Genomic DNA, 12,915 nt, shown 5'->3' with positions numbered 1-12,915 from the left:
GTAATCAAATAAGCAATATTAAAAGTACAGCTTTTCATACTGCACATAATTTGACACAAGAATGCGTATTGATCTAAATAAAATATATCAATATAAATATAATGGTACTGTCTGTTGTCTGTCATTGTAACTACTTCGCAGGGCGTGGATGGATCTTCACCAAAATTGGTGTGGAGGTTTATCAAGTTCATGCGTGAGTACATCCAAATTTTCAGTTTTGCATATATATTTTGTAGTTTATATGGGCGTTTTTGTGTTTTTACCACTCCTTCGCCCCCTATAAATGGATCTTCACCATATTTGGTATGGAGATTCATTGGATCCATAGGGAGATATATACAGATTTTCAGTTTTGCATTTAGCGGTTTTTATGGGCGTTTTTACCACTACTTCGCCCCCTGTTGATGGATCTTCACCGAATTTGGCAGGAAGATTTGTTGGTTCCATGTGGAGATACATGCAAAGCTGCGGTTTCACGTTTTGTGTTTTGCTGTTTTTATGGGCGTTTTTACCACTACTTCGCCCCCCTGTTGATTGATGGATCTTCACCGAATTTGGCAGGAATATTTGTTGGTTCCATGTGGAGATACATGCAAAGCTGCCGTGTCTTTTTATGGGCGTTTTTTACAATTACATATAAGGGAAGCAATTTGCATGTCCTAAGATAACCTTTCGTTAACCATGAATTTACATAACTTCCGTCCACTGTGAGAGGAAATAAACTAAGGTCTCACCACGTGCATGTTTTATGCTTGATTGGTTGGTAAGCTAATTTTACCGAGAATGTACTTACAACCAGGAATTTTTTTTATTTTTTCAGACAGTCTGATGTAATAATTGTTAGTCGTTATATTGGGTATTTATTCAGTTTGTTTTAGTGAATCAAAAATCCACTATTATTTGAAACAACAAGAATGACACGTCACTTAGTGATAGCTTCAGTCGTCTCCTCTTATTTCAACTTTTTTTAGATTGAAATTTAAATTGCTTGTGTTGAAAAAGACCAGAGGGCATTTACACTTTTCAAATTTGACGATGATATTGGACATACTAGTGTTAAAGACATATTTTGTTTCTTGTAATCTTGGCCTGTTTGCTGTGATGTATGCATAAAATCAAGCTCCTTTCGAGAACATCTAAGTCAATGCTGCCTCACCCCTTGTGCAGCTTTCTATAAACCGACTTAAATCCATCTTATGTAGAGCTATTGGAGCTGCATCGGAGGGGAAGAGGGGGTCTCAACAAATAGGTGGGCGAACGAAATTGCTGGGATTCAAGTTTTTTAGCCATCATTTTAATGTTTTTTAGTGTGGATTTTGAGGTTTGACTATAAGCTTGTAAGCTTTCGTCAATTTCAATTCCTTATTTATCTTCTTACTTTAACAGGAGATATTCCCAGTTTCGTTGCTCTGGGTTTTGGGGCCAGAAGACTCTATCCTAACAATAGTCTTTACTTTGAGTATGAAACTGATTGTTTTAAAATGTGGTTTTAGATTTCGACGCTGTCCTAAACTCTCTATATTGTTGCCACATCGTTTAGTCATCTCTCTGTATGAATATTTTACTTCAGAAAGAGTGGTCATATACTCCTTCAGTCATTGGTCAAATTTTGGAAACATTTTACAAGCCTCGTCAACACAGTTTTATTTTATATACGATAACCATCCCTAATTTAGCAGTGATAGACTAAAGGGAAGGCAGCTAGTCAACACCACCCACGGCCAACTCTTGGCTACTCTTTTACTAACGTCACATTATAACGCCTCCAAGGCTGAAAGGGCGAGCATGTTTGGTCAGGTTAGGAGTCGAGCCTTAACTACCAGGCCATGACCGACATGATCAAAGAGCTATTCAAACATTTGCAGGAAAATTGAAATTATTTTACATGCATTACCATAATTTCTAAGTGATTCTTTGTAACTTGTAAAAGAAAAAAAACACGTTAAAGTATGTCTTTTTTTTTATTTAGAAATGAGGAGACAAGAAGAATTAGCAAGAAAAGAACGTCTGAAACAGATGCAAGAAACGGTGAGTTAAGTACCAAATATGACATTTATACAACATTATTTAAACCATCGGTCCTATCAGATTATTATATTATCATAAAACAATTATTATCTTGTGGTGACACAAATACATTTGTAATATTTACCTGTTTATTCTTTCATGCTACATGCAGCAAATAAAACATTTTGAGGAGGAGGAGGAGGTGAGCTTTTATTTGTTTGAATATAAAATAAGTACAAGAGTTTTGTTAGCAATTCAACCTGGTTAGTATGAACAGAAAAATCAGTCAGTACGTTAATTATAATCGTACTAAATAATGTTGAAGTGTTCACATCTAAGCTTTCTGTGTAAGATGTAACGTAAAGCATATGAATTACTTGTTTGTTCTCTGTATAATTCCAAAACAGCTTCTCTTTATCCCTGATTATTACTTACATTACTGGTGGGAGGAATATGAAACATGGAACAGTGTTTTATATTTCCTGTGATAACGTCGGATTTTTGTTGTTATCAGGCACAAAACACAATGGATCAGCCTGTGTTCACTTGTTTTTTTTTGGTTGTTGTTGTTTTTTTCTGCTGAGAACGAATACAAACAGTTGTTTTGTGTGTACTTTATGCTGGTTGTAACAGTGAGTAAATTTTTATCTGGAAAGGAATTATGCTGTGATTGTTGGAGCGATTGCAACAAAAAAAAACATTCTGGGTTTACAGTATATATATATATTAACTGTGATAGATATAAAAACAACGAAACAGTCCATGCTTACCCTATATAACATCTAAGCTTTGCTATTTTTTCTGTTGACATACAGTTGACAAATTCGTACTTACATTGTATTATCTGTACCAATTTCTTACTTTTTTGTTGACAAAATACAAAATGGATTACTGTGTTTTTTACCCCTTAAAACTAGTGAAAAATAATTTATAGCCGCCTCATAGTGGTTCATAGAATGGCTCTGAGATTTTAGCCGCGGCTAACCGGTTCATAGAACGGCTCTGAGTTTGTTTGTTTTTTGTTCAAGTACAAACTTTTAGCTCATAGCTCTGTGATTTTTTTGACCGATTTGAGATATAATTACAGTTTTGGACTCAGGAGGTCAAACTCTTTCGATTGATGTATTTGACCACCCCAAGGTCTCATAGATTAATTTACTCTAATTCTGTCTAAAATAATTTCAATTTGAGGGTAGGCTGATAGAGATCCTTATGAATAACAAAATTGAATCGGGTATATGCGCGCCCCAAACATGGAACTGATTGCGGACAAAAATATAGCTTCTTTAAACGAAACAATGGATCCACCTGTGTTTACTTTATTATTATTTGTAGTAAGTCCTTATTTTTGTTTGGAAGTAAAATAAACAACGAAGCACTTATTGCTTATCCTATATTATCTGTGACACTAATACTGACTTTTTTGTTTGAAAGTAATACAAAAAATGGACCAGTCGTTTTTTACGCTGTACTTCTAGTGACACTAATACTGACTTTTTGTTGAAAAAGTATACAAACAACAGACCAGTTTGTGTTCACGTTTTATTACCTGTGAACACTAATACTGAGATTTAATTGAAAAGGAATACAAAAAAATGGACTTAATAGTGTTTACCCTGTATTACCTGTAACATTTATACTGGCATTTAATTGAAAAGGAATACAAAAAAAATGGACTTAATAGTATTTACCCTGTATTACCTGTAACATTTATACTGGCATTTGATCGAAAAGGAATACAAAAAATGGACTTAATAGTGTTTACCCTATATTACCTGTAACATTTATACTGGCATTTGGCTGAAAAGGAATACAAAAAATGGACCTGCTCTTGTTTATCCTGTATTATCTGTAACACTAATACTGACGTTTTCTTGGAAAGGAAAACCAACTATGGACCTGTTCGTGTTTACCCTGTATTACCTATCACTCTAAAACGATAAAAAACCCTATAACCCGAGCGCTTTCGAAAGGTGGACCTTTCTTCTTCACGTCCACCTTCCGAATGTGCTTTTTTATGTTTTTATTGTTGTGTATTAAGACTTCTTGAACGTGTTTTTGTGACATTACCTATAACTATAATACTGTCTTTCTGTCGAAAAAAAAATACAAACAATGGCCAGTTAGTATTTGTGGCTACATTGGTTGTCATCATATATTTTTTCTGGGAGAAGTATAATTACTTTACAACCACATTTCTTATCATCACAGGTATTATTTTTGTTTATAAATTTCAGACTTGTTTATTGATAATAATTGCAAAATGAGATAGTTTTTTTACCTTGCTTCACATGAAATATCCCTTTACCCTTGTGTTGAGTAGGTATATCAGCCATGGGGTAAAGGTTTTGGAAATCCTGAACGAGACAATCGAGGAAATATTCGCAGACATAAGTTTTCAAATGAACCCCAACAGGGAGCTTTGGAACCTCGACCCCCGACCCAAGAGTTGGTATGTTAGATTATTACGAAATATTTTTCAGCGTATCTTTCTTATCCTAAGATAAAATAATTCTATAATGCACTCTGATATTCAACTTCATAGAATTCTAAAAGGTGTAACTCTGAACACCTGATCTTTCGAGTTGATAATCAAGTCTAGGTTCATAAAGAAAACCTCCAGAAAAAACATATATCAGGTCAGTGCTAAGTTAGAATTTAACACGAGGTTGACCTACAATGGTGTTTTATGCAGAGTGATAGGAAAGTCACTCTCTTCTGTGAAAATCCCTAGTTATAATGATTTTTCTTCTTCTTTTAAACATACCTCACTTAGACAACAAGCCCCCCTAGTGGCGCAGTGGTATGTCTACGCACTTATACCGCTAGAAACTGGGTTTCGATACCCGTGGTGGGCAGAGCACAGATATACCTTTGTGTAGCTTTGTGCTTAATAACAAACAACCACGAGAATTAGACAACAAACTTTAATGCACTGGTAGTGAGCGAGACAATAAACCATATACATATGTATATGTATATATATATATAAGTCCACGATAGTCATAGAACTTTGAAATTTGCTAACACTACATTAAATCTTCCAATAGCACTTTATTGTTGGTCACTGACACGGTGAAAATCAAATCATTATTTTATTAATATTTGTTTGTAATTATGCACAAAGCTACACAAGGGCTATCTGTGCTCTGCCCACCACGGGTATCGAAACCCGGTTTCTAGCGTTGTAAGTCCGCAGACATACCGCTGTGCCACTGGGGGGCATTTTATTAATAAAAGTCTTCACTAAAATAACAACGTTTTGAAAGTTTACACACCTATTTCAAAACCTGTCTCATAAAGCAATTACAAATTGTATGTACAGTTAAAACGGGATCGCAAGACAAGTTAAAAGAAAATTAAACGAACTTGGGTTGTTAATTGGTTAAAGGCCTTCATTTCTCAGTCTGATATCACGTTTAAGTTGTGAACAGTGATCTTCAATGTAACTTGTTGTAGCACTGGCTTTTAATCTACATTTATTGGCTTGCCGGTGGCTCAGCAGTTTGGTTTGTTTTGAGTTCCGTCCCTAATTTAGCTAACGAATAGTGGGATTGGCCATAACATTATAACGCCCTCACGGCTGAAAGAGCGAGCATATTCGGTAACGGAAATTCGAACCCGCGATCTGCAGATTGCGAGTTAAGCACCACTAGGCCATTCCAGGCCTGGTTCAGTAGTAAGTAAGGGTTTATAACGCAAAAATATGGTGTTTGATCCTTGTAGTAGGCACAGCCTAGAGATGACACATTGTGCGTCTACCTTTATCCGAACTGAATGAATTTTCTTTCCAATTTTGTTGATCTTTCCGCCAAATTTGCTCAGTGTTGTAGAAAACTCGTTTTTTTTTAGACATGCAGTCATGCATCTTATGATCTTTGAGCCCCTAGTTACGTAATCTTTATTGAGTAGATGTAAATTTTGAGTAACATTTAATCTTTCAATCAGATATGACCCAATTCCAGAAAACTGTGCAGAGAAATACTTGAAGGATTTTGTTTGTTTGTTTTTGTAATTTGCTGTAAATTTATAAGCGAAACATCAGGAATTTAGGCATACCTTAATTATTTGAGGTACAAAGATGTGATCATTTAGTTATCTCGCGCTAACAAAGATGGCGCACTAACAAAACTCCTTTTTTTTTCTTACTTTCAAAACATTTTTTTAAAAATTAATCGAAAGAATTAGATCATTGTTTGCAGAAGCGTCAAATGTAACCCACGAATAAATCGATGAAATGGTGATGGCTTGTAGGTCGAAGGTTAAAGTTGTATTGAAATACTGTTGTTGTTGTTTTTTTAATTACACAGATATCTATGAATTGGGAATAATAATGTAACGGTCAACAACAAAAACACAATTTATCCACAATAACAACAATTAGAAATAAATTCCACGCAGTTAAGTCCTGGCCACGCATTAGTTTATTCACACCATTATTAATAAATCAGTAATAAGGGAATCAGGAAAAAGCACCAAAAAGAAAAACCTAATTAAAAAAAATACAATATTCAAACAATACCTTTCAATAACAATATCAAGTTGACAAACAGGGTATTTATTCACAGAGTAGGTCAGGAGAGTATAACTTCGTGTGATTATAATTTTACATACTCTTCTGCTATATTAATAGTCTCTGTACGTCACCGCTAGGGAAGTGGCGTCAGTTTCATCATACACACATAAATATTTACTCAAAATACAAATGATTACGTAGAAGTTGAGTTAGCGTTTTAATGCAACTAAAAAGTCATAGATAAACTTAGCGATATAATGAAATAATAAATGAATGATAAACATAACCTTAATCATAAAAAATATAATTTATTATCTCACAACAATATTTGGAAGAAAACGCAACATTACAAAAACAAAGGGAACTGTTGATTGTAAAAATCGCCAAAGTGAATAAAAGAAAACACAATACACAATATCGAAACTTTCACCACTGCCCAGATAACACAAATCTTGGCAACAGATAGGATAAGTAAATTATTCGAATAATTAATATTTTTTTCTAAGTTACTAATTAATGACAAAGAAAAAGTCATTTCATTCTTTATATTGTTCAAAGGGAGTAGCTCTGCCTTTGAGCAATCGTGGTGGGAACGGTGCCCCTCAATTAACTGCAAGTGGGAACCTGAAGACTCGGCTAAAGAAAACACTGGATACTTCGACAGCTCCCGGTAAGTGGCTCTGTTAACGTGTTATAACGGGACGTTTTGTTTATGTAGATTGTTGTGATACCTGATCATCAGATCATGCTAGGAATCAGACTTAAATTATTTTTGTATGCGAATGATGTAGTTTCAATTTATTATTTATATTAGCTTGAATGTTTGTGTTTATGTTTTCTTTATAGATTGTTGGTTGTTGATTTGTCTTTGTCATTCTAAACTAACACTAGGAGACACTTGTATATGGTTGCTTGAGTGTCGGCTTTGTTATATGTAATTTGATTTTGGTGTGTAACAGATTACCGATTCCAACAAGTTTTCCTTATTATGTTCTGTGTAATTAAAGTTAACCCACATCTTAACCTCTCAGAATTTTAGTAGAGTAGGCAACGAGAGAACAGTTACAATGTTTTTTTTTATAATTAATGGTATCATACTTCTAAAAAGTCCGATAAATTACTATGCCCTCATGTGTTTAGATTTTGCAATTGCTTTCAGTAATATGTTCGAGAGGCTCCGTTAGGTGGCTATTCTCTCGTGAAACTTTCTTTCCTTTTTTCAATGTTTCGCAAATCTTTCCAAGATATTTTTTACGGTTTTATTTTTCAAATCTCTCATTGTTACTCCCTGTAGATATTAGGAAGATTCAGGTAGGCGGGTGACTTAGATGTAACTATATTATAGTTTGTTTGTTTTCCTCTTTTCTTTCTTTTCTTGTTATTTTTTTTTTGAAGGGGGGTCGCGTTCACTGTTTTACTAATAGCTTCTAGCAGATATCCAGAATGTTCTAGTAGGTAGTTGAGTCGTCATGTATGTGCTTCTGTAATTGGTTTCATCGGATACTGGTGTTCCCAGAACTCGTTTACGTAATCAAAGGAACAAATCATCGTGATGTTTTGGCAAATCATAATTGATGTTCTACTTAGATCACGTCAACGGAGCTAATGCTCCGCCACCTTCCGAGGAAGAGGAAAATTACTACCCCTGGGGAAAAACTGGAGCCGGGGCTCCTCTGAAGGAAAAGAACATAGCTGGAAGAGACTTTATGGAAAAGATGGTATTATATGTTCTTTCTTATTACTCTATAGATTTTACATATGAGTATATTCAAACATTTACACTTCCATTCAATATTTAGCGAGATTAATTTCTTACTATATATTCAAATTTAATGACAAAACAAGTAGTGGGACATAATTCGTTTATTTCGCAAAAAAAAGAAAAAAATGTCTTTAAAACATATTCTACAATTCGAATACTTCATACTAATAGCGAAAATTTTCTGGGTTATTTTAAAGGGACTTTTCTAAAATGAGTAACTAGACAAAAACATTGCCAGCTGTAAGAAATATTTCTTATCTCTCTACGTTCAAAATTAGGAGAAATTTAACTCAATATTTAAGTTCGTTATAGCTCAAGATTTAATTTTTTGTGTTATTTTAGAGATGAGTTGTATTGGTACTTATTTTTTGATTGCTCGAGAAATTTATTATGTGCTCTTAAAGGAACTAAACAATAAATTAGAGTCTGGCAAAGATGATTTTTATTTATTGCGTTGGTAAGTTCGACGGCTAAACTTAATTTTTACAGGGGTGGTCGATGCCTAGTAGTTCCAAGAGGAAGAGTCGAGAATCAAAGCAAAACTACCTGAATAATCTACGTAAGTGTATAATTATAAAGATTGACACAAATGTAACTTCTGAGAAAATCTAAATCTAAATGCTGTTAAATTCGCTAACAAGAGTCATATACACAGTAAATAACAGATATTGTTAAACACTGGATTTACTAATGCTATGCGTAAAAAGTGGCTGTGGTTCAAGCTAACTTTAAGAGAAAGTGGTGAAAAATCCATAGGACGACATTAAGACGTTTCTTACAGAAAACAACATCACTAAAGGATAGGATATTTATGTGCCCTTATATCTAACACAACTCTGTAATTTGGACCTAGATCTTCCTATTAAAATGAGAAAACTACATTCCACCATTCAGTGCTTCTAAATAACATTGAATCTAACCACGTGATGCCTCTGAATAAAATTAAAGTTAACCATGGATGCATTACGTGGTTAAATTAAATGTTATTATTAGATTTAATGTTATTGTGATGCATCACGTGGTTAAATTTAATGTTATCTAATTAAATGTTATTTAGATACATTACATGGTTAACATTAATGTTATTTAGATACATTAATGGTTAGATTTAATGTTATTTAGATACATTAATGGTTAGATTTAATGTTATTGTGATGCATTACGTGGTTAAATTAAATGTTATTTAGATACATTACGTGGATGCATTACGTGGTTAAATTAAATGTTATTTAGATACATTACATGGTTAACATTAATGTTATTTTGATGCATTACGTGATTAGATTTAATGTTGTTGTGATGCATTACGTGGTTAAGTTTAATGTTATCTAGATGCATTACGTGGTTAAATTAAATGTTATTTAGATGCATTACGTGGTTAAATTAAATGTTATTTAGATACATTACATGGTTAAGATGCATTACGTGGTTAAATTAAATGTTATTAACAACAACATTAAATCTAATCACGTAATGCATCAAAATAACATTAATGTTAACCATGTAATGTATCTAAATAGCATTTAATTTAACCACGTAATGTATCTAAATAACATTAAATTTAACCACATAATGCATCTAAATAGCATTTAATTTAACCACGTAATGCATCTAGATAACATTAAATTTAACCATATAATGCATCTAAATAAAGTGGGATCTAATCATAACGCTCTTGTCATCGGCATCTCAATTTGCATTAAATTTTTATATCTATAGCTTTTATATTTTTTATGTTATTTTTAGGTGTGCGTCACTTAATTACATAAATCAAAAGACAATATATATATATATATATGCATATTTTACCGTAAATATTTATATACGGAATGTATATGGGATGGTCAAAGATTCGAGCCCTTCACCATATGCTGCTGGATACGCTTCCAGCTTTTAGCTGTGGACGCGTTATAAGTGTTGCATTCAATCGGGTTATTCGATTATGTCTAGCCTGTAGACAATAGGTGCTGTTAACTGGTAGCCCTCCTTCTGACCAGCAATCCTGAATTGAGAACAAGTATGCGTGAAACTTGAAGTCTCTGACGTCGCAGTTTGTCTGATGTGTCGCATAAGATCAGATTGAAAATACCATATTAAAACGTGACACTAATTCCGATATTACAAGATTTTCTTTTGCTAAGTTTAAAAATAATTATTATTCCACTCTTTTACGTACCATTCACCAATAAGGTAATTAAAAATCAGAAAGTTTTTTTTATAAAGATTATCTAAGCTCACTGATTATTTTAATACTTTTTATTTACAATACCAGTCATTAGTAAGACTAGATACTAATAATACTTATTACTAAGATCAGTAATACCGAGTGCCATCTAGCAGCGACTGTCATTGGGATCAACTATGTTTACTGCTCATTTTTAAATACTACTCATTATGGAATTTTGTAATACTCACCAAGTATGATCTAGCAACAACCATCATTAGGATAAACTTATCTTGATAATCATTTTTAAATACTACTCAGTATGGAATTCAGTAATACTCACCAAGTATGATCTATCAACAACCATCATTAGGCTCGGCTTATCTTAATAGTCATTTTGAAATACTACTTAGTATCTAGATCGTTAATACTTACCGTGAATCAACAAGTATTATCACCACTATATATAAACTCAGCCACCCTCTCTGGTAATTTTCAGATACTACTCAGTATCCAGATCGTTAATACTTACCGTGAATCAACAAGTATTATCACCACTATATATAAACTCAGCTACCCTCTCTGGTAATTATCAGTATCAAGATCATGGGCGCTCGACTCGCAATCTGTGGATCACGGGTTCGAATCCCCCATCTCACCATACATACTAGCCTTTTCAGTCGTAGAGGCGTTAAATGTGACGGGCAGTTCCATTATTCGTTGGTAAAAGAGTAGCCCAAGAGTTGGCGGTGGATGGTGATTACTAGCTGCCTTCCCTCTAGTGTTTCACTGTTAAATTAGGGACGACTAGCGCAGATAGCCCTCGTGTAGCTTTGTGCTAAATTCAAAAACAAACAAAACAAAACAATCTAATATTTAAAATAATTAAACCGTGTTATTTCTCCCGTCAGTATCTTAGTTATTAAAGTTATTAACCCGACCGTTTTTCTCATGTCATTACTTAATATTAAAAGTAATTAAACCGTGTTATTTCTCCCGTCAGTATCCTGGTTATTAAAGTTATTAACTCGACTGTTTTTCTCATGTTATTATATAATATTTAAAATAATTAAACCGTGTTATTTCTCCTGTCAGTATCTTAGTTATTAAAGTTATTAACCCGACCGTTTTTCTCATGTCATTACTTAATATTTAAAGTAATTAAACCGTGTTATTTCTCCAGTCAGTATCCTTGTTATTAAAGTTATTAACCCGACCGTTTTTCTCATGTTATTATATAATATTTAAAATAATTAAACCGTGTTATTTCTCCTTGGTTATTGAAGTAATTAAGCGTGGTTCCTTTGTCCTTTGGGGCTTTGTTTTTAGCTGTAATTTTATACAAATAGAAAATTTTCAAATTTTGGAAGTTCTAATTAATAAAGAACCGAAAACTAAGTCATTTTATCTTACAATTCCATTATGTTGTCGTAACCGGAATCTCGTCTTCCAAATTCGATCGCGTGGTTTCTTTACACGTTTGTTCCGACACTAAATACCACTTACTATGTAGTTCACAAAGTGTAGTATACGTTTATCGTGTATCTTTCAGAAATTCAGATTTCTTTTTGCTGTACGTAACGTTACCATTTTTGTATTAGTCAAGGAAGCAGAAAACAAGAAGGCTCGGGATAATATGGAGAAGCAGTACCTTAGTGACAGTGTGAGTATCTTAAAAGCCTGTTGAGTTTACCTTTTGTTCAACACACTTATTATAATAAACATTTAATAAATTCCTATGTTCTGATCTGTGTCTTAGGTTATATCAGACAGCTAAAGAAAGTAGAGTCTGTGATAGGTTTCAGTAATACGTCTTTGTACTCCAAAGGTACTGTATTTTTAAGCAAGTACCACACGTACTTTTATTTTCGTATACGTAGGAGAAGGATACCGTGAGACGTTGTACAAAGCCACCTTCGTTTTCTTAACTCAATGGTACATAGTATTTCAAAACGAAAGTGAATAAATACTCAAACTTTATTACTTCCCTTTGAGTGATAAAAGAATCTTACTTGTTTTAATATGTTTAAACGCTGAAAATAAATTCGCAATGAGAATAATATATTATTTAGATAGCCTACAACTACATTAGACATCTGATGGCAAAAGGTCTAAATGCGCTAGAAAATTGCGAATTTTAACCTCACTAATACTTAGCCTGCTCTCTGTAACACTTGTATGATCAGTAACGAAACTTTTCTAGCCATTCCCTCTCTAACATATTATACATCCAAATAAAATCACGGTGGATGAATTTTATCTTAGCTTAACATCTACTTATCTCCAGAGTTGGCCAGGTGATTAATGCACTCGACTCACAATCTGAGGGTCGCGGGTTCGAATCCCTCTCACACCAAACATGCTCGCCCTTTCAGCCGTGGGGACGTTATAATGTGACGGTCAATCCCATTATTCGTTGGTAATAGAGTAGCCCAAGAGTTGGCGGTGGGTGGTGATGACTAGCTG

The 12,915-nt window shown here is 33.7% G+C and overlaps 1 protein-coding gene and 1 long non-coding RNA gene across 2 annotated transcripts in view; both read left to right on the top strand.

Moving 5' to 3' along the window:
• LOC111085583 overlaps positions 1 to 8,633 on the top strand; it is a 44,761-nt gene extending 36,128 nt beyond the window's left edge. Inside the window, exons 6-11 of the mRNA XM_022384823.1 lie at positions 1,970 to 2,028; positions 2,180 to 2,209; positions 4,331 to 4,459; positions 7,082 to 7,193; positions 8,111 to 8,241; positions 8,628 to 8,633. Coding sequence (XP_022240531.1) covers positions 1,970 to 2,028; positions 2,180 to 2,209; positions 4,331 to 4,459; positions 7,082 to 7,193; positions 8,111 to 8,241; positions 8,628 to 8,633 — 467 coding nt within the window. The remainder of the gene's footprint in view (positions 1 to 1,969; positions 2,029 to 2,179; positions 2,210 to 4,330; positions 4,460 to 7,081; positions 7,194 to 8,110; positions 8,242 to 8,627) is intronic.
• Positions 8,634 to 8,810: 177 nt separating this feature from the next.
• The window catches only part of LOC111085585, a 7,287-nt gene continuing 3,182 nt past the window's right edge, over positions 8,811 to 12,915 (top strand). Inside the window, exons 1-2 of the long non-coding RNA XR_002610392.1 lie at positions 8,811 to 8,844; positions 12,051 to 12,112. This is a non-coding gene — a long non-coding RNA (uncharacterized LOC111085585). The remainder of the gene's footprint in view (positions 8,845 to 12,050; positions 12,113 to 12,915) is intronic.

This window comes from Limulus polyphemus, unplaced genomic scaffold (assembly GCF_000517525.1).
Source record: "Limulus polyphemus unplaced genomic scaffold, Limulus_polyphemus-2.1.2 Scaffold487, whole genome shotgun sequence".
Lineage (NCBI taxonomy): Eukaryota > Metazoa > Arthropoda > Merostomata > Xiphosura > Limulidae > Limulus > Limulus polyphemus.
Note: the sequence above shows the minus strand (reverse complement) of the source record. Positions and strands in the feature narration are given on the sequence as shown.